A 23340-nucleotide genomic window follows, 5' to 3' on the forward strand; every position below is an offset into this window, starting at 1 on the left:
GGACTGTTTCAGAACTGGTTGCACCAGAGAGGATCAAAACTACCAACCAGTGTGGAGTGCTGTGAATACTACCAATATTACTTCGCTTCTGGACAGAAGCTTTCATCTGAAAAAAATTTCAACAAACACTTTGCAATAAGTCAAAAACACCTCACCCACAGGTGAGCCTGCTTAGCTTCTAAAGTCTGTTTTACTTGCTCAGAAACTGGGGTGGTGAGAAACCACATTCAAGATAAGTGTCTAAGTACAAAGTTAAAGAACTTTACTACTTTTGCAGGAGGTAATTTCAAAGACAATTGCTTTCCTACAAAAGGAAAGGCAAGTCAGGAACAGGCAACTAACAAAAAAAATTTTCAAAGAGCAGAGTAATTTACAGCTTTATGTATTTCTGGAAATTTCTCAGCAAATCATGGTCTTTATTCCATGGCTGAAATAAAGATATAGCATTACATGCTTATTGGTTTTGTTTCATGCATTTAATTTATGTTCCCAATCTACTAATAGTAGAAGGTCACAAATTAACATCTCAGACCTGATTTATTTTTCAATCATTCTCCTTACTCATGTTAATCTTATTAATACATTTTTCCCTGACTGTTTACTTTGCAGTTAGACAAATAGCATAGTTTAAAACAGAGGTGTTGGTAATAAGGAAAGAAAGCAGTGAGTGTTCCTACTTCCACAAATTCAATAAACTATAATTTAAGATACATTCCTAATGTGGCAAAGGCAAAACTACCAAAGCTAAGTTGATTACCGGAGACCATTCCTGGGCAAGCCACTTTGGGCAGTCAAATATATTGCAAGGTTGGACAACAGGCATCTTTGGAGTATACATGCATTTCCATTCATCCACAGGGCTGATATGTCCCTGAATGTCTTCCTCCACACACGAGACGCTGCGGCTTTGAATGCCTCCTCCACAGGATGAGGAGCAGGCAGTCCAGGGTGTACTTTCCCATCTGGGAAAAGCAGAGAGGCATCAGAATAAGTAACCCTTGTTTCCACTCCCACTTGCACCCTAAAAATGCATAAACTACTATCTGCAAAGTTTGGGGTGGTTTTTATCTGATCAGTGTCAGTAAAACCTTAATCATATATCTATTTTCATAAGTGTCCATAGCAGCAAAGCACACTCATGGCTGGTGTCATCAACCACACATAAGTAATAAAAAATCTCCTCTCTCACACTAGCCCAGTTATTACTACCAGGGAAAAATCTAAATATTTTTATACATTTAACTTAGTTCCTTTTTTTTTTCCATTTATGGTATTATCATATCTTCAAAATTTGTCATATTCCAAGGAATCTTTATCACAAATTACTGGAAACTCAGTGTGCTCTGAAGCTGATGCCCCTTTTTCAAGAACATAAAGGGAAACTGCAGTGTTTTTTTCCCAGGGAAGCAACTAAGTCGAGGAATTAAAAAAAGATGGGAGGAAAGTACCAGAAAGAAGATGTGACTGTACAGGTAAGATACATGTCCTCTGATGGATAAACCTTCTTTCCTTACAATTAAGGCAGTCAGATGAACTGCAAAATCATCTTGTCTCTACAAGTGCCATTTGAGAATGTCATGACAAATCCACATAACAATGGGTATGTTCTGAAAAGCTATGCATACCTATGAGAATAGTCCTTTATTAGTGAAGCATATAAAATAGGTATGTCTTGCTTTAGATGTGTACATGTCTGTCCACACAAAATAGTCTGGTATTGCCTTTCTTATACTGAAGCCATTGTCACAGATTGGATGTGGGACCATTCTCATGATCCTGTAGCTATTTCTGTACCATCCTGTGCATGGTTGATGGTACATCAGTATGTATATTTGGCCTACCTGGAAATATTTCACAAAATATTTTCTTTTTTTTCCCAAAGACATATGTCCTTTTGATACAGACGGTAGAAATGCTGTTTGAAACAATGATTTTGGTCATAAAATTTATTTTTCTTACTTTAAAAAAGTGTTTTTGTGGAAAACACCTTGCCTGTTTCCTCATTTAGAAAAGAAGTAAAAACAGTGAAAGGTGAGAATTTTTTTCTACCACTTAAAGCATAGGAAACATTTTAGGTAAGTATCAATCACAGTATCCCCAAGATTGTTGAGCAATATGAAAAATGCTTCTCTTTCTCTCCGATTTTCTATCATATCAACCCATATTCTTTTCATCTGGTTCAGTACACCTAGCACTACCCACACTTGGCTAGTGGCTGCTAGTGCTATAAAATTCAATATGAAATGGCTTATATTAATAGCTGCTTATGAATGGTAAAGCCACTGATTAATTTTGACTTATCACTAGGAGTGGTGAAACCATTTTTACACCATGCTGTAGCTATCATTGTGTGCTCATCTTAAGCCACGTATGTCAGAAAGGTGCAATTTTAGCAATACTTTTGCTTAAATGTGTTACCTGTAGCTCTGCTGAATGAGCTTCCCAGGATACAGATAAGGTTTTTCTCTACCACAAACCTAAATGAACAGACCTCAAACTAAAGCTAGCAAACAGCAAAAATTGCTGCAACCAGCCTGAGACATCTTTTCCCAGCCATAAACAGCAATGGCACCAGAGAATTCTCTGAAGTCTTTTCAGATGCCTCAGGCAACCTTAGCAATACCAAGCAGCTTAAGTCTAGGCAGACAGTTTGGTCCTCAGGTTTTATAAGAATGTAAGATAGGAAAATGAAGTATAAGAACTTTAATGACTTTAAACTTAAAGTTTAATGAACTTTAAGAGCTGTTGCACAGTTCTTACAGCATGTGTCACAGCTCCTTTTGAGGTATGAAGAGTGCAAGACTGGCTGAGAATTTGTGAAGAGAATTGAAGGTGCATTAAAAATAGCATTGCATCCCTTAAATCATACCTTTCCCTTTCTGAAATTAAATGCAAGGCTAGGAAGTTGCAGAAGGGAATCCTTGCCAAGATTTGCTCTCCACTTTTGAGATGTTTGTCGCTCTCCTATGTCCCTAGTATTAGATGCCAGTCTCAGACTGGTAGTGCAACCAAACCAGGGTCTCTCTGGTTTGGTTGGGATTTTTGGTTTGGTTTGGTTTTTTTAAGATTTGGTTGATTTTTCAGAGGAAAGACATTTTAATACCTATGATTTGGCCCTGTCTCATGGTCTGTTGAGTTTCAGCTGCCTCTGAGGGTTGGAGAAGAGACATAAAGCTATGGGTGAGGGAGGAAGACCTGAGCCCGGCCTGTGGGTTCAAAGGAGCACATGTGGGAGTGGGGGACAGGGGAGAAGGGGAAGCAACAGCAAAACAGCAGAGGGAAAAAGAGGGGCAGAGGACCCAACTAACAATTAGGGCCTGAGCAGTTGAAGAGAGGGGGGGTTCAAAGGAGAATAGTGAGGCTGAGAGAGTGGATGTAAAGGGACGGTGATGGAGTGAGACCATAATCCAGAGCAGCTTGAGAAACAGTCTCAGTCTTTTGATCATTTTCAGGGAACTATATCTTTTTTTTTCCTTTCAGTGTTACTGAAAGCCAAATACCTCAGGGCATTTTGATCCTTTATTTTGGATTTTCTTCAGCAGTAAAAAAGCCTCTGTCTAGCTGCCAGCTCAGGATGCTTTTTCCTTAAATACGGTCCCTCTGTACTGCTGAATCATCCACTAATATAAAATCATTTTCCATCTTTTTTCAATGTTCATGCCCTTTGTAGACAATTGAAATAAAATCTGTTTTATTCAAAGCTAGAGTGTTAAACCCTGTACTAATATTTTAGTTTCTATATTCCTTACTAACAGAGGTTTAACTTCTGAGGTATGTATGTGGGTGTTTTTTAAGATAAAGAACAGAGAAAAATGTTTTCCAAAATGAATAAAGGAATTAGATGCAGAGATATATCATAAGTGTATCTCACAGATACTTGGTGATAATGACTGTGTGTACAAAACCATAAACACAGCGAGGAAGAGATAAACCTAATCCTAATGACTGATAACTGAGGAAGGGTGTGAACAGGAATGGCAGCCACAATGCTTGGCTAATAAGTTGCTCTGCTTCTTGTCTTCTCATTCAGAATTTGTGGTGGGTCCTTGATTTGGCTGGAGACTCTGCAGAGTGTGAATACAATGCATTTGCACACTGATGCTGAAAGCTTTCTGCATTAGGCCTCAACATTGAGGAACGTAGTTTTCTCACAAGGATGAGACTAGCAAGTTGCCTAGAGGGTTCTTTCTGTGATTTCATACTCCATGACACAATAAATTAGTGAAAAAGGAAACACAGAACTATATTATTGCATGTCCAGGTAATATTTCAAAACCTAAATGTTGTTAGCCTTCAACTATCAAACATTTTTATCATCACCACTCTTATTCACAGCTTTAACAACAATTACTCATCTAATTCTTTCCAAGATAATCTGAAGTCTTACATTAAAGACATTTTAACTGTGAAACAACTAATAATACAAAAGAGGCCCTGATCCTATTCTTGCCCCGATCCCTAATTTCTTAGGAAAGCCATTGAGTTAATGTCCCTGCAGAAAGCATTAGCAAGGGTTTGTAGGCTCAGAACACAACACTAATGCTTTCAAAACCAAAAGTCTAACAATTTCTAAGCATGCAAGAAGCAGCATCATGGGAAAGGAGAAAGTCTTATGGTTTACTACAAAGCCACAGTTTACAGTCCTGTTTAGAGAGGATAAAAAAAGGAAGAAAAAGGAACGGTGTGAGAAAAGTGAAGGTGGGGGTTGAGGAATGAGAGTAAGAAAGGGACTGCACACTGTCATTTCTATTTTGGCTGGAATATCACTTCAGTCCTGCATCAATAGAATTTACCACAACAGGTTAGCACTTGAACATCTCCAGGTTAATCTACAGGAGTTCAGAGCAAGAAAAAAAAGCAGCATCTATTAACTTAGTTTGAGAGCAAAGCAGAACTGCAGAGAGGAGAAAAAAATATGAAAATGTATTGGTTAATCCTAGCATCTGGTTGACTGTTTTACGTACCGAGGAAGGGGATGGTAGAGGTCATAGGGCATGATCTGCTTGTATCCATCACTGTTAGGAACAATAATGCCAACCCTCTGAGTAGAAGGTACACATAATAAAATAAACACTAAATGATTACATTGTAAAACTTTTTCGTATTACAATATTGTATTACAGTACACGAGTTTTTGTATTACAATATTATGCACCAAGATATTTTACTTAAGTTGTCATCACATTAAAAACAAAACTTATGCTCCCATCCTACTGCTTCTGAGTTGATCAAATAATAATAAATCATTGATTACCACTTTATTTTTATATTACTGTTTAACAGAGAAGTGATCCATTGCCACAAGTGATCCAAATATTATTTAGATTTATGGTGTTGCTATGTAACATTAAAAATATTTCTATGTTTAATATTTTCTTGGACCTTTGGCACAAAGTCACTGAAAACAGTAGAGGATCATCTCCTTTCACAGAACTCTGGATCGAATCCTTTTTAAAACTGTAATATGGTTGTTTCTGCCCCTCAGATAAAACCTCTGCTTTTAGTGGAGCCAGGGTTAAAAATCTGGGGAATTGCAGTACATGAATTCAAATCTAGAATTTTTGTCTCCACTCTAGATTGGTCCAGACCTGCCTCTTTAGTTTTATATTTTTAATTTTTTGGGGGGAAAGGAGCGTGAGAGATTAACACATCAAGTTGGGTTTTGTTGTTTGCTTTCAGTGTTGCCAGGACCAGTTTCTTGCTTTTCTGTAATGTATTGATATGATATCTAAATAATGTAACATCTAAAGGTCATAGCAGGCAGTAGTGTAGATAAAAATTAGCAATTATCTGAAACATTATCATGCCAGTTATGTGTGAGACAGATGTCACTTGTCTTGTTGGCAACTGCAGGTTCTCACTGAGCTCCTAGTTTGGAATTTCATTTTTGATGAACAGAAGTCTCCATTTTTTATAGATTCTGACTCAGGGTAACTCAGACCATGTTGTCTCCCAATTATGAAGCATATCTATTAACATCAAACAGATGATCCCAGAGCAGCTTATTTATCAGTCACATCAAAGCTACTGTGCAACATGGGGATTTGGTTGGCGCAAGTGGGCAGAACCATCAAAGAGTGAATGCCACTTGCATTAAAATAAAAAGCATGTCCCTACCCAAGTTATGGAGAGATGAAACGGAATGAAAAGCATAAAGGTGGGTTTTGGGAGCCCTATACAGATGAGAGGTGCTAGGTATGCTGCTATGGATTTCTGCAAGGGGGAAGGAGCAAAGGAAGGGGAAGGGAGAAAGCATTCTCCATTCTCAACACAATACACTGAAAAATGCAGTAAACATTCAAAGCAGACTTGTCAGGCTAAGACTGAAGGGGTCTATTCTCCTTCCAGTCCTATCTTGTCCAGGAGAGAAGAATGGATCCCATTGTGTTTTCACAGCAAGGAGTCAGCAGCAGGGCAGCATGCTGGAATTTTCCAGCTGGAGTGCGGGAGCTCTGGAAATCTGTGATGAGGACTAGTCAGTTCCTTCTAAAATTAGCAGCCTCTGCAGTCACGGAAGCCCTCTGCATGAGTGTGCATATTTGTATCTTCAGAGAGCTGCCAGTCTCCACAAAACTCTAAAAAATTAGGAGAGTTAGTTCTGGCACTAGGAAACTCTGGAAAAGGCAAATGGGTCATTTAGAGTGCAGTCAATGAAAAGGTCTTTTCACACTTAGCTTGATGTGTAAATGCTTGGAGAAGTTTGAGGACTTGTGTGCTAGTATAACAAGAAGATGGAAGGGAACTTTTTCTGAGGTTTTCTTTGCCCCTGATTTTGGGAATCTCTGCTGTTTTCCTGGCTCTTCTATCAGTGCTGCTGCAGTTTCACTCTGAAGCTTTTTGCTCTTTTCAGCTCATCAGCTTGCTGAGGAGCGGTTGGAAAAAACATTAATATACCAAGGTCAAAAATGAAATAATTATACTATAAAAGCATCTACTGCCTAAGAAGGAAACAGATTTCAAAACATTTCTCACTCATTGCAGTGAAAAATGTTTTCTTTCCATATCTACATGCTTTAGAATGCATAATGTCCAAGACCATTCCGATGGAAATAACCATGCCACATCCAAACACTGTTATGAAGATTAAATAACATGTACAAAGCACTAGATTAATATTGTAATTGGAAAGGTTTGACCCTCAAAGAATTTTGCATACATAAATTGCATTTCTGCAAATGTATAGCACTCCACAGTGTCCTTGTGCATGTGTGAGGGGCTGCCAAAGGCTCTCATTCTGTAACTGCAAGATAATGACCCAGAGCAATGTAAGACCCATTGTCACAGTGAGGAAAAAGACCCCCACAATAATACACAATGGCTTAATTTATGACTATTAAAAAAGATTGGCTTGAAGATACAATAGAAGAGCAGATGATCACAGTACCTTTAATGACAACTGCATCTTTTCTAGCTAGTCTTGTGTGGGTTTTCTTGTATATGTTGCATAAAAAAATCAACACCAAAACTCAGCGAACAATTTAAAAAAAATATCTGAGAGATTACTTTGGTGAACCCTATACTTTTTGACTTGGCAAAGTGGTTTAAATTCCAGGAATCTATCAGTCCATCATAATCCTATAAAAAAGATAGGAGAGATCTACTATATGGGCTATGTTTACTGTACCTTACTCAGTCAATGCAAAGGGGATAGTGGGCTAAATGAACAGAAAAAACAATAATTCCTTCACTGAGACAAGCGCGAGTAGCTAACAGGACTCATTCACAAAACAACTAGAGTTTTGGCAGGAGCAGCATGAAGCAAATTATTTTGAAGAGCTGTTGTGTCTCATACATCTGAAATGCCTCATGCCTTTCAGACCAGCAAGTTCTGTCATATACTCTACAGATTGCTTTGCTTTCCTCCAGAGTGCGGGCAGGCTCAGCACAGTTGCTCTCCCAAAGCGCCTATCCAGCTGGATCAAAGGTGGGAGTGCCACAACCAGGTCTGGCATCTCTGCAACCATTCAGGTTTCCCCTGGGATGAGTGCCTACAGCTGCATTCCTTGAAAGTCCTATTTGGCATCCTCTTACCCAGTTGCCCCTTCTCCTCCCTAAGCTACCTCCTAACAACACAGTGCAAATGCCTTTCTCCTGTACCTCCCTGATGACTCCCTCTCCTGTGTGAGGACATGTCTCAGGCTGGAAACCTGCTGAGCCAAGCAGGGGCATGGGTGCTTGAACTGGGAGAGAAGCCAGCAGAGAGAAAGGACAGATGCCTCAGCATCATATGACTCTGCATGGGGACAAGGTGCTGAGGCTGGGAGTGGGTAGGGGCACCTGCCACTCCTGTGCTGGTGTCCTGCATCCTGCTGCCAGCACCCAGCTTCTGCAGGGCACTCACACATCCCCAACTCACAGCCTTAACTTCTGCTGAGGGCTCTGTGTTTCTGAGGGTGTCCTACTCATAGTGCTGCAGCTGCAGGGCTGGCTGTATTTCCAGGTGGCTGACCCTGCTACCTTTTTCCCAGTAGGGACTCTCACAGCAATGATTTAAGCCTTCACTGAAGTCTGTGAGGCCTGACAGTAGATCATCTGTATGGCAGGGACTGTGCCATCTAAGCAATGGTCTAGATAATATTTAAGATATTAAAAGTAATCAGCAAATAATAATCAAATGAAGCAGTTTAAGTTGGCTGTGGACAGCTTATTCATTAAGTAAAAGAAAACACTGGGAAGACATGAAAAAATTCCCCACGAAAGACAACAGTTTAGCATCCAAAGCAGCATCTCTGTGGGAGCCATAATTGTCACTGGACAGTCAGCAAGCTAGCAGAAAAGACTCCACTTCGACACTACAAATCTTGACACCTAGGTGGTGTGTGAGAATGCACTTCATTATTTTCTGAAGATGCCACACTGTGATACATCTCTTTGTGCTACAGGAACACTTTCTATGTTGAGAAACAGCTATCAAGGCTCTCAAAGAGATGGTTTCTGTTATTGCTTCCCATGTTTTACTCTGTAAACTATTACTATTGTCATTCAGAGCTGGGGTAGATGATATGTACAGTAACACCACAGCTACAGACAACATTGCTTTCTGAATGCCTACTTTTGAAGGCAGTGAGTATTGTAATTCTCTATTACACTACCAGTATGAGTTACATTCCTGGTTTCTGGACCACTGTGCTTAATTCTGAGGTATAGATAGTGTTCTGATCATTTTATCAGGTTATATTCTGTCAATGTGAAACTTGAAGAACTACCTTGTACTTTGTATTTATATATCCTTTTATATGTTCTTATATATCCTTTTATACGGTCTTAGTACATTAGAGATTGGTAAGAGCCGATGCCCCCTACCTAAACATTTTTAAATGGAGTGCCAGTGGATGCTTAAAAAAAATTTAAAAAAAAGAGGACTGGTGAGAAAGCTATCCTTCTGTGTCAGCTTCCAGAAAATTCTCTCACTTTAAACAGCATGTCTGTTCAGCACAACAATGTCACACCATTATAAAAAATGACTTGTTTATAGTGCAGAGATTTCAAATTATAAGCAACACACGGTTTAATTATCATTGCTATGTGCTGCTAAAAACTAATTTCCTCAAAGTCCTTGAAATAGGTGTTATTAGTTGAAAGCAGAAAAAGTACTTCCTTCCTGTAGCATAACTGTAATGCTTCTAAACATCCTCCCTTTTTTATTCAGTTTAATATTTTATGGTGGTTTGGATGAGCAGTGCTTGATACAAAGGTGAAAATGAGCTGATATTTTCCACTTCTAAATGTTAACAGCTGAATATCCAGTGAAAATCACTGTAAATGACCATCTTACCATTTGCTGCAGTTCTGGTCTCTTCTTGGACTTAAAGAGAGTCATTTTCATGTAACTTCATATTGGGCAGACAGCTTTATTTGACACACATAGTACTATGTGACCTACTTTCTCACTTTACAGTTCATTATCTGATGTATCCTGGCATTTCCTTTCTGCCTTTCTTTCTGTCTTTCTTTAATATGAACTGTCTCCTTAGACCTGAATTTTCGCTGCTATTCACATCTTTTAATACCTTGACAAATACCTCCTGCCCACCCTCCCTGCCTGTTCTGACAAAACAATTCAGAAAAATTTCCTAGCTTAGTTTAAATGCCTTTTACCCTGCCCAAAAATTCATGGCTTCAGCTATTTGTCTTGAGAAAGAAAATTGCTTCTTAGCTTTATCCTGCTCTTGAACTCGGTGACCCTGATTATGACTCACTGCTGTCAGCTCCTTCTCCATCTACAACTCCTGCTTCTGGAGATGTAAGTACTGCTATTTCTACTCAAATGTATCACCGTTGCCAAATCAGCCTTGAAAATTTATGCAGTGCTTCCTTTCCTGCCGCTCTGAATTGTGCTTGGTCTTCTAAATGACACGCCTCCCTTTTTTCGTGCAAAATATATCACTTTAGTTCTCTTCTCCAGCCGCCTTAGTATTTCCTTGTTAACTTCTGAACTGTTCAACAATCACCCTTCATAAATATACAATTGGGCTGACTGACCTCCAACCTGGCTGATTCTATGATATCTGTTGACTGTGCTGTCACATCTGCAGGCAGCATACTCCTTGGTTAAACCAGTATCACTTTTCCAGCACACGCAACTTCAACTGGTGGAAAAGCTATGTTGTCCCTTCTGCTTTGTTGGCTAAATGACTTGTCTTCCCCTGGAATGGCTATCTCTTTCTGTAATTAGGATCATTCACAGGCATGTGATTGGGAAATTGAGAACAGACCCAGCAATTAGAGGCAACCAAGGTTCAGAGGGCACTCCAAGGCAGAAAGGTTTTGTCTCCCCCTCAGTGACAAAATAAGAACTTTAGTAAAAATGCATATCAACAGAAATGACCATTTTCCTCAGGCATGGAACAGGAAAGGGCATAGTCATGACTAGTGTTCCACAGCCATGCAAAAAGCTGCGATGTTGACAAAAAGTTGAGCATTGGTGGTGACTGTGGGATATTTTATGTGAAAGAATATTTAAAATAAAGTTTATATCTTTCATGTGTCCCAGTCGAGGTCAACGACAATAAATGAGTCATTGTGTCTCAGACCACTCCCTCATCACTGCAGCTCTATGGCTGCTTCTCTGTAAATCAGGAAGTGCAGCCCATCATTTCAAGAACATACCAGCACTCCAGTTTTGTTCATCTTCCAGAAAGAATGCAGTGAAAATAGGAACACTGAACGGCTGTCATACTTGGTTATAATTGTTATCTAATATAATACCTTGAGAGACATTGATGACAAGCAAAAAAAGTACGCATTTGGCTATTTCCTGTTTCAGCTGCCAATTTGAAATGAAGTAAGGAGAGCTCTGTTACTGATTAAGAGGATACTCTACGTTACACTTTTAATCATGCATATTTACTCATTACTACTTCCTTTTAAAGGAAATATATACAAGTTGTCATGCACACATCTTGCACTGTCACCCAGGAAATCGTATATTCTTTCACATCACCAAATATATTAAGGACTTCTGACTACTCAAGATCACTCTGGCCCTAACGTCCTGGTGCCTTTTGTATGCTTTTACTTGTACTTCAGTGCTCTTGTTAGATTAGCTGAAAATTAACAACTAAAGAATACAGTTTTATTTAAATTTATATTTCTTTTAGTTTATGCCTACCTCTGCCACCACCCCATATGGATAGCCAAATGAGAATTCCAAATGAAAAGCTTTGATGAGTAGGAAGAGGAGTTTGAAATTTTGCTGGAGGATTCCGTAAACTGTGGATATCTGAGAGTTCCTTCAGGTCTCCGAGTACTGAAAGTCCTGCTTGAACTAGAGATTTTTTTCCAAACCTTTCCACAGGTCCCAACATTATTTCTAGTGGTAGGCTTACAGATAATGCTTTAGGCAAAACCCAGGGGTTAAAGTGTTAAAAAGAACTGTACATGCTTGAGGCTTGTTAACATGAAATTTTTCAAACAATTGCTTTATGAAGTTAGAATCTTTGCTGAAGAAGCCTTTAGAAATCTTTATACACCATTGAAATCTCCTGGTGAAAGCACAAGTAGAGCTTTTGTGACTCAGAAACAGTCACATTAACATTTATCAGCGGCAGGCAAAAAATAGGGGAGATTGGTAAAAATGCAGAACAGCACAGCTGGGAATGCCATCTAATAGCTGAAGATGAAATCTAGAAATAGTGCTGAGTGTATCCTGGTGAGTGAGTGATGAGTGGGGCAACAGCCTTTTTCGCATTTGTAAAAATTGCTTCTTGGATGAATGCCTTTGAATTATGAAATAAATTATATCTTCAATTTATAGTTCCTCGAAGTTGTCCTAAGTAAGTGTTCAGCACACCCAGTTAAGTCAAATCTAAATAAACTTTTTGTCTAAGCAGAAAAAAACCACTCAATTCCCTTTCATTAAAGGATACCAGCAGGAGGATACTGACAATAGCTAAAACAACCTTCCCTAAACCCTTCAATCTGTGAAGTCTTGGATAGTTAAAAGAGTTGCAATTCATTACATATGTGAAATGTTAACGTAGGATTTTGCCACAAAAAATGTGGAGTGGACTAGATTGGACTGGGTGCTATTTACATGAGTAGATATTATACATATAGACATATATTTGCCTGTCAAGGGCAGATCACTGTAAAATCTTAATGGACTGTAAATAAACAGACCTTTTCTTCTTGTATTAGTAAGGCATGAGATGAGATGCTGGATACTATGTGGGGATGAAAAGGCACTTGGTGTCATGACATGTCATCTATCCTGCAAGACACTCATTACCAGTCTTACTTAGGTGGACAAACCACCTTGATCAGGAAAAGGAGTATGTATAAATTATACATGTTTGATAAGTAACTTTCCACATACTTCTCCTCCTCAGAGTATGTGAGAAAATGGGTTTGAAGAAAGAAAATTAGTTTTATTTTCCATGTTCATTCAGCCTAAACTTTCTTTGCTACTCACGATGCCAGCAATACTGCTAATTACTGCCATGACAAGCACAATAAAGCAAAATACTTCTACGCACTAAGCCTAAAGAGGCAACTAGTTGCAGACCCACACAGTACTCCTGGTATCCATTTAAACTTTTCTTTCAGCCTACACTTTGTTGAGAGTTTTAATGTAAGCCCTCCTACAGTAACCCCTCTCAGTTGCTGTATCAGTGCCACTGTGGTCTTCCATGATTATTTTCAGTGGCATTCATTTACACACCATAGGAACAGTCAGCAAACACTAATCAGATATGCCTCACTGGAACTGAGTGTGCCAGGAAAAATTAACATCCTCATTTCGTACTGGAGGAGCAGAGTGGCTCCCACACAGCAGAGACAATGCAGACCCAAGAGGCTCTCCTCACTCACGCTTCTGACCTCGTTGTTCTGCCCCACCTCCCCTCTTCCTGACTGTAAGAAAGCATTGGAAATTCAGAATTTACCACAGATTTCCTCTGGTTTTCTCTCTCAATTGTTGATTTCTGAATTATTTACAAAGGCACTTTTGAAAATAATCATTTGCAATTTGGCATTCTGTGAAGATGTTTCCAAAAAGCCAATTCCTCTCTGTTTCAGCCTGTAGCCTGGGACGGCATAGCTGCGCTCCTAAATGACTCTCCCTGCCCTAAGGGTCTTTATATCAACAACTTTGCCTAGTTATGTCTTATATAAAACAAAAATTGCTTCCTGACATCTGCCCAGCTGCTATTTTTTTTCTCTCTTTCCTCCCTTATACTGTGCCGTCGTCTGTCTTACCATTTGAGAGTACGTAATTTAAAATTATTGGGAAAAGCATGGAAAACATCCATAGTACAAATTCCAGAGGCAAATTACTCATCTGACTCAGAACTACACTTTTAAAACACAACTGCTTAGAATTTAAAACAAATAAAAATAAAGCATCTACATGAAATTACTTTCCCATTGGTACTGAGAGAGGTGAATCTAAAGATAGGTTCCATATTGATTCACACCTTTCAACAATCCTTTTTCTGAACAATTTGTTTTTAGGTCTTTTACCTGATCATACCTGGTCTTTACTGACATTTGTCTCAAACAATTCAAAGGAGAATTCAAAGAAAAGTTTTCAATCTGAGAAAATCACTGAGGAAAAAAAAGCAAGAACTTTATTATAGTAAGGTCTCTCGTCGCAACTGTTAAAATATTTAAGTAACCTATGTATTTTAGTGAAAAGTACTAGGACAAGTGAAACCAGATAATAAACCTGACAGAATATTGCTAAAAGAAAAAAATGGTCTTGTTGCATTTTGGGAAAGCAATCTCTAAGTTGAAAAAATCACTTCTAAATACATGCTCAACTTGAAATACTTTCCACAAAGCCCCAGTGAAATTCCATTCTTAATATTATAGCCTTAATATATCCATGACATAGTGTGCAACTCAAAGATTGTACAATACAGCTGAGATAGTGCTAGATTTTGGAATTTGAATATTTTTAATTCTGGGAGGTTTTCCCTTCAAATTTAGAACTGTATGAGAATAAGTCTGGCTTTTAATTATTTGCAAACAGAATTACCATTTAAAATGTGTTTACTAGTGGAAAGGAATATAAACTGCCATACACTCTGGGTAAATGTGTCTTCCCGGAAAATGCAATTCCAGGGTTAACTCCAGTTATGAAAAGCCAGTGAACTTCAATGAAAACTTTTTAAAAGAGCTAAAAACTATTTTGGGCTTGGAGTGATTTGTTCTGCTTTGGTAATGCCTAGCTACTCTAAAGCTGGTTTGGGGAGCAACCATCCTCAGCCAGGATGCATAGTCCCATAGGTCACTAAAGCATCCTCTCCTGGCTAGGACATTTTTCTATGGCAATCTCCAGCAATCTGAAGTGACATAGCAACTTTTCAGGTGGCACTTGCTTGAACTCACTTTATCAAAAGTCTAGAGGGAAATGAGCAGGTGAGAAAATGGCTGTAGGGCATTCTTGTCATGCCTGCTGGGCTGTGCTTAACCATTTCTTAGCAAAGCCACAGGAGTACCAAAATATTTAGATAACACAAATAAATGCTTGCAGCTTATGAGCAGCTGTAGATGGACTTCCACTGAAGTTCAGAGGAATCAGTGCAACAAAGGATTGATCCTTTTTGTGATTTTCTTCCTTTTCTTATACATAGGAAATCTGACTATCTGAACTTACTACTTTAACTACTAGTCTTCTGAGGAAGAATGCACAAGAAGTTCTACCTGAATATGAGGAAGAACTTCTTTAGTGTGTGGGTGACTGCTCATGGGACCACATTGCCAGAGACGTCGTGCAGTCTGCCTCAATAGAGGTATTAAAGAACTGCCTGGATGCAATTCTGTGCCATGTGCTCTAGATTGACCCTGCTTCAGCAGGGAGGTTGGAGTCGATGATGACCCACTGTTGTCCCTTGCAACATAACCCATTCTGCGAATCTGTGCGGGAACAGAGAGGAGACTTCTGTGCAGGGCCAAAGGGTATTGATAATTAGAACAAATTCCCAGATGACATACTTAAAGGCTGTCATAACTGCAAGGAAGATTTTATTAAGGATAGAAACTAGAAAAAACCCAAACAAACAAGCCAACAACAAACCATAAAAATTATTCCTCTAATTTTGGTGAGAGTAATTTTCAAACAACATTTTTACTGCAAAAGAATTGTTTCCATCTCACTAACTCTTAAAAGAGATATGTGTTGATCATGGGGATGGTATCATAGGCAACTTGCTTTCTCATACTTTATAAGGATTAATGAGGCAAAACATATACTGAGGGGAAGAAACAACCATTTCAAATCAGTCCTTGCAATGTGGAGGTGCTAAACAGAAGTATTTTTTTCTACACAGTACATTCTCAGATGAGAAAGAGGTTGAATTAAGTAGGATAAATGAGCAATAGCACGAGAATATTCTCAACTTTATTTTACTTCTTTAGAGCTCAGTCTTTTTTAAAATTAAAGCTGACTGACCTTGCAGGACAAGGATCCAGATTACACTCTTGAAGTTTTGGCTTTGGCTTGATATTTTCAGGATAATAGTGGCAGTATTGATCTGCTACTACCCGGTTGCTTCTCAGATCAAAACACTCAGCAGATGTCAGTTGATAACCTGCAATACACAGTGGAATAAGTAATATGAGATAGGATACTCTTCCTGTCTATCTGTGAAATGCGTCTAAGTATGGTCAAACAAAAATTCAGAAGCCTAGAACAAAAAGGGAAAAAACAAAGGCTGAGGTTTCTTGATTGCTAAGACTCATGCCCTCAGTTTCAGCATAGAGGATAAACCTGCTGCTATGGGTAGGGACAAATGTGAGACATCTTGTAGTTCCAAAGCAGGCCCAAATCCCATCAGCCTTTTTGTCTGACAGCTGTAGCATTAAAGGCAGACATACGGATATCAAAACGTACTTTATCAACAGACTCTGGCATGATGCTAAAAAACTACAAGCTACTACTGCATTGCTAAATCCCTTCCTTCATTTAGTTGTAACTACTTTCATTTTCAGATTTTGTCCATTTTAAAGGTCCAAAACTCCCAGCAGCATTTGGGACAGGTCCTGTATGCAAACGACTGTTTCTCAAATACAGTGGTAATTCATTACCTCCTCCACAGGATGCTGAACAAGGGAAAAAATCAGTTTCCCTCCATCGGTGAATGATAGGCTGATAGAAGATGAACTGAACTGAACTGTCAGAAGCACCAGCATAACGGATCTAAAAAAGAGGTAACATTGAAGATTGAACCTGACATGAATACTGGGAAGAACTATTCTGCCACTTGCATCTCACAGATTTGAGGCACCTCAGTGTTACATGAAATACCAGAGATACTTTGCGATAAGAAAATGAAATACACAAACCAAAGCACAGATTGGTGGCAAAATCTTGGTTGCAAAACACAGTCAAATTAACTTTGGGCATAATCAGTGACCATTCTGAAATAATGAATGCATGGTAAATGCATGGTTAGTGCTACTGAATTATTTTATGGGGACAGAGAACATGGAGTAATCCTTACTTCAACAGTAAATCACCTATCACTACCGACTGTCCCTTGCACATGGACATGGGTTTTAGATCTTTAATATTTCCCCAAAAAACTTCTAATACCAGGTATAATATATTAGATAGTACAGAGTGAAAAATGGGAAGCTGTGCTGTGAAAAACATATAAATAGGATAAAATTTTAATTTATTATTCTTTTGTTTTTGAGGTGAGATCTTTCTTTCATTCTTCTTTTGTATCATAAGTCTGTCCTCCTTCTTTCTTCATTTTGCTTGTAAAAATGCTCCTTTCAGTCATAAGCATGGACTTTTGAGTGGACCTGAGTGCATGCTGTTTAGAGCCTACAAGTACTGCCAACTTTTAAGACACCTGAGGTTAAAAAGCTAGTATGCTCCCACTATTTTGTGTACTGAATGGATTTCCAACATAAACAAGAGTTTTGAGTTCAAGGAGTCCAATAAGAAGAGAGCTTCTTACGGCTAAAGCAACACCACTTCCACCTGGCCCAGAACAAAATCCTTCACGATTGATGTCTGTGCTGATTAATCCAGTTATGAGGACTTCAAAATCTATGCTGGGAACCCCTTGTCCTTGCCTCTAAGCCTTTGCATGAACAGCTTGTAAGAGAAGAACAAAAATGTTGCTACTAACACCCTCTCCAGATTGATTATTTGTCCCAGGGCATAGAGTATCGATGTTGCTTGGGCATTTCCACATTAGTGGCATGATGCTATCACAGTAGAGAAAACTACCAAATCACAACCAGAAAAGATGGATCCTTCTCCAAGTTAGTACTGCTGCTTTCAGGAGCAATCCTCCCTGCTCTCTTTTCAGACAGCCTAAAGTATTTCACCACTACCTCCTGGTTTTTTTGCCCTCATGTTTCAACCAAGTTTCTCAGTTTTAGAAACACTGCTTTTCCAGCCTGCCTTTCCTTTTGTTTCTTTCCAAACACCAAGAAGCACTGTCAAAGAGTAGTCTATGAAACAGAAGCAAAAATATGACAAATTGAGATTAACTGTGTAATTTGGGTTGTTTGTTTTGTTATCCCCTGAAGATGGGCAGAAACATGATTACAAATCGACGTGTATCTTGAAGAGAAGGAGTGGAGCAAAATGTGGAGATCTGGTCCACTGAGACTAAGGCGGCACTTTTCTAATTAAACAGTGATGTAAATTCCCAAAAGGAAAAAACCCAGCTGTAGCAATACAACTGCTTCAGCAAATGGGATTCTTTCTGCACAGATTAATGTTGTTTGAGTCTGTGTGTCAGAAACAGTACATCTAATTCCTTGTGTGGGATAGTGCATTAATTACACACTTTGGAAGGGTCTTTCTGTGCTCATGAAAGCCTCAATCACTCCTGGGAAAAATGTTCTGTTGTGCTGGAAGCCAGTTGGAGAGGTCTCTGATCTGAATGTGCAGAAAAGGCATTCACTGAGGAGAATTCTGCTCCTACTCAGTTTTTTAAGGATCATCAGTGATTTTTAAACTCAGATGATCTACTCAGCAGTATAGCCTGTAGTGAATCATGAAGAACAGATCAAGAGCTCACACTGAGCCTACTATATGATGAAGGGGAGGAAAAAATGAGTTCACATAAAAAAAATAAATCAGGAAGACAGAATAGTTCCTCTCTCTCTGCAGACTATTCCTGTGTGTCTGCAGATTATCTGTCTGTTTTCACACAGAGAAAAGACAGATGTACATCTCTGCCATCCTAATGTGGAGGTCACTCATACAATCATTATCACAATACAGGTGGGAAAGAATTACAATGAGCCACAGCCATAAGCTAAAATCATTCAAAACAAGCAACTGAAAGAAGTAGATACATAACAGTTTATTTTTAAGGAGTACTGTAAGCAGAACAGGAACAATAGATGGTGATTCCACAGAGAAAGATTGATTTGATTTTGTTTGACAGTTTGTTAAAGCTAAGATCTTTATCCAAGAGAAAACACTAGTGGCTACTTGAGTCCTGCAAAACTCAGAGCAAGACTTGATAGCTAAATGCTGTGGGAAATGTCTTGGAGTGGCTGCACAGGGCCAACTTCCACACATTGAAATAGTCAGCTCTGTAGTATGGTGAAACTTTTTACCCTTTCAGTATTTGCAACATCCTGATAGCTATGAGAAATGCTAAAGCTTCCAAAGCTGGTCATCACTTGACAATCTTTTAGTTAGCCCTCTAACTAACAGTGAGTTTTGCATCCTTTGGTAACTGAACTGGAAAAAATGGCAATTGATCATTATATTTGCAAATAAAATTCTGTCAAAATTACTAATAGCAGAAGGAAAAAAGAAAAAAGAGATCTTGATGAGCTCTTAGCACTGCATTTGTGCATTGCAGCTCCCTAGAGATCATCCTCGACTTCCTTTATATTTCAGGGGAATTTGGATAACCTAACATCAGAGCAGCCCTTACCACTTTGTAAGACCCAAGACCATATCAACATACAGAGTCCTCAAAATATCTAGTCAAGCCTACAGTCATGGGCAACAGAGGTATATTTTTTCCTTAGAAAGACCTTGGGAAAAAAAATCACTCGTACCCTGTATTTTTAAATTGATTTTGCAAATGACTGCCTGGTATGGTGCAATAGAGGCACAAGATGTTGCTTAGGTGAAGTTTGGAGCTGGTAAAATGCAGCATTGGGTTGGGAAATATCCACAGAATGAAAACAACGTAATCAAAATTGAGCACGAAAGGAGTGTAATCTTTTTGAATTATTCTGATCTGTCCTGTGACCTGTGACTGCAACATCTGCCTTCATCTTTGTATTTTGTTGTTTTTCCTATAGCTCCAAAATTCGATTCACATAAAAACAAACAAGGGAAGTTCCACAAAGCCCAACCCTTGCTTGCTTGATTTTGGCAGCATATGACTGAACAGTTTGTTTCTGTTCACCGAAGAACATGCAGCCTGGTCTACAAAACTTCACTAAGTTTACTTGGCCAGTTATGAAATTTAGTCAGCAGTTTATAATCAGCAGTCATGTCCAAGTAATTATTAGTGTTATTTGTACAGTTAAGCCACAAAAAGGGTATTCCATAAGATGTTCTCATTTTGTGGAACCATGTGTGTTGGGGGAGGAGGAAAGACATCATTTCTTTCGTGTTTTTGTGTGTGTGTCCCAAGCTGGGGACAGAGAAAGGGAATTATTATTTCATACCATTGAATCACCGAATCATAGAATCATTAAGGCTGCAAAAGATGTCCAAGTTCATTGAGTCCAACCTTTGACCAAACACCTCCATGTCAACTAAGTGCTACATCCAGTCATTTCTTGAACACTTCGAGGGATGATGACTCCATCACCTCCCTGGGCAGCCTGTTCCAATGTCTGGCCACTCTCTCAGTGAAGGGGATCTGGTGCAGCTTGAGGCCATTTCCTCTTGTCCTGTCATGAGTTCTGTCATCTGAACTCATTCTATGACAAAATGACCAACATAGAAGATGATGGGAAGACTGTAGATATGGTCTATCTGAACTTCAGTAAAGCATTTGACACTGCCTCCCACAGCACACTTCTAGAAAAACTGGCTGCTCATGGCTTTGATGGGTGGATTCTTTGATAGGTAAAAAACTGGCTGGAATGCTGGGCCCAGCAACTTGTGGCGAATAGAGTTAAATCCAATTGGCAGCAGGTGTCTCATGGTGTTCCCCACGGCTCAATATTGGAGCCAGTCCTGTTTAACATCTGGACATGAGGATTGAGTGCCCCCTCAGTAAATTTGCAGACGACACAAAGTTGGGTGAGAGTGTTGATCTGCTTGAGGGTAAGAAAGATCTACGGTAAGACCTGGATCAACTTGATCAATGGGCTGAGGACAACTGCATGAGATTCAATAAGGCTCAGTGCTGGTCCTGCAGATGGGACACAACAACCCCATGCAGCGCTACAGGCTGAGGGAGGAGTGGTTCAAGAGTTGTTCATCAGAAAGGGACTTTGGAGTGCTGGTGGACAGTGGCTCAACATGAGCTAACATTGTGCACAGGTGGCCAAGAAGCCCAATGCTATATTGGCCTATATCAAGAATAATGTGACCAGCAGGACTAGGGAAGTGATCATCCCCCTGTACTTGGCATTGGTGAGGTCATACCTTTAGTACTGTGCTCAGTTTTGGGGCCTTCACTTTACAAAGGGCATTGAGACACTGGAGCGAGTCCAGCAAAGGGCAATGAGGCTCATAAAAGGCTTAGAAACATGTTGTATGAGGAACAGCTGAGGAAATTTGGTTTGTTTAGCCTTGAGAAGAGGCAGCACAGGGGTGGCCTCATGGCTCTCTCCAACTACGTGACAGGGGTTTGTAGAGAGGTGGGGGATGGTCTCTTCTGCTATGCCTGCAGTGAGAGGACTAGAGGGAGTGGTGATAAGCTGAGACAGGAGAGAGTCAGATTAGATGTTAGGAAAAAATTTTCACTGTTAACGTGTTCAGGCACAGGAATAGGTTGCCCAGGGAAGCGGTGGAGTCACAATTCCTGGAAGTGTTAAAGAGGTGCCTGGACCTGAGACTGGAAGATATGGTTTAGGGTATAGGGGTCACAGTGGAGTGCCAAGTTAACAGTTGGACTTGATCATCTTAAAGGTCTCTTCCAACCTTGATGATTCTATGATTCTCTGAGTTGCCTGGAAAAACAGATAGACTCCCATCTTGCTACAAACTCCTTTTTGGTAGATGTAGAGAGCTATAATGTCTCTCCTGAGCCTCCTTTTTTCCAGGATAAACTATTAGATTAGTTCTAAGTGATTTTTTTTCCACATTATTATTACAAATGCTTTCTGCGACTTCCAAATCCTAAATCATCAGGTTGATGTTGATGAGAAATTAAATGCTAAAGTCATCTAAGTATCATACAAAGACACTGGAGATGAAGGTGTGGAGAACTATACTCATCTAGTATATGCAATTTTGTACTTTTCATGTCAGTAAAAGCAATGTTACTTTCTTTACCTAGAATGTTTCAATACCACTTATTGTATGTAGTGATACCTTACACTGAAAAAGAAGGAGGAAGTGCAAGAGATTTGTTGGTGTTAATAATTTGTTCATGAAGCAGAAACAGGAGTCAGACATTGTCATGGGGAAATAACTTTACGAGCTTGTTTAAAATAACTTAAAAAGTACAAAAAATGTAAGTCATGAGAGATGTTGAATGGTTTCAAGCATATGGTCTAACACAGGACTACACCATAACTTATCTGAGTTTGCTTTTTAATTCCCTTGGAATGCTGAAAGAAGCTCTGCCTTTGAGCTCTGGGAAACATGTCTAGTGTCCACTTCTGCATTCATGTCCTCTGATTGTGATCACCTTGTGTTGGATCAGCTTGGGTTTGGGGTTGTCTTTCCTATAGAAGTCAGCTGCATCTGTTGTTTCTCAATTCAAATCAGCCAGAGAAATCATTGTGAAATTACATTATCACCTATTTACATGCTTTACATGTCTCACCATGTCCCAGTCTTGGATTAAACTGTGTTCCTTTAGGTGATAAGGATGACTGTTAAAAAGCCTTTAGATTAATTCTCTCACAAACCTGAAACAGAAAGCTAGAAGGTTCAAATCTTTTATTTAATTCTATTATTCTCCCCAAAGGAAGAACAAAAGAGAAAATTGATGCAATAGATTGGCTAGGATACTTGGCAGTGATGGACCCTGAAGTATCAGTTATGGCAGTTATTAAATAATCTGTGCAGAATCCACTTGTAAGTGCAACAAATGCACAAATTTCTCAAATGAGAAGAGCAAAGTAATTTCACAGGATCAAAGGCAACACCAAATACACCAAAACCAGACCTACTGCATCTCTGCTGTGGATTCCACCCATTACACCCTGGTCATATAGGTCCCAGGGTAAGAGAATTCACCTTTGAGTAAACCATCTTAAACCTCACTGCAGAATATTCATTAACCTCAATTTAATAATGGCAATACCTAAGAAATCAATGTGAAAAACAGGAATGTGTACTGTATGAAAATAAAATTAAGGAATTAGACAGGCAATGCTTCACACACCCCCCCTCCACAAAATTGCTAAAATAATGAAAAATAATGGCACCACGACTTGCCAGCATTTAAAACTGATTTTTTGAGGTAGATACACCTAGGGAATTCACACAAAAGTTTTGGAAAAAGAAAAGGAAAAATTACAATTTGTCAGACAGATAGAAAATAACATGTCTAAGAAACTCTCTCTTTTGCCTCAAAACCTGACAGTATATTTTAGATCAGCAGTATTTTAAATAAGTATTTAAGATTACTGGTAACACATCTCCAGATCCAAACAGCATCTACCCAGTAGTTTCAAATTACGTACTCTTTGAAGAGCACAGAAATGCAAAGCATGTATGATCACATTCAGCCTACTTACATGAACCAACTATGGCTGAAAACACAGGGAAAG

At 39.1% G+C, this 23340-nt stretch overlaps 1 protein-coding gene across 1 annotated transcript in view; it reads right to left on the minus strand.

Annotated features, from left to right (window-relative positions):
• Window positions 1-23340, minus strand: part of LOC103798301 (ADAMTS-like protein 1) — a gene marked incomplete at both ends in the record, with an annotated part of 53337 nt that overhangs the window by 19736 nt on the left and 10261 nt on the right. Inside the window, 4 exons of the mRNA XM_009070553.1 lie at window positions 758-962; window positions 4965-5015; window positions 15896-16034; window positions 16531-16642. Coding sequence (XP_009068801.1) covers window positions 758-962; window positions 4965-5015; window positions 15896-16034; window positions 16531-16642 — 507 coding nt within the window. The remainder of the gene's footprint in view (window positions 1-757; window positions 963-4964; window positions 5016-15895; window positions 16035-16530; window positions 16643-23340) is intronic.

Source organism: Acanthisitta chloris, unplaced genomic scaffold (assembly GCF_000695815.1).
Source record: "Acanthisitta chloris isolate BGI_N310 unplaced genomic scaffold, ASM69581v1 scaffold15692, whole genome shotgun sequence".
Taxonomy (NCBI): Eukaryota; Metazoa; Chordata; class Aves; order Passeriformes; family Acanthisittidae; genus Acanthisitta; species Acanthisitta chloris.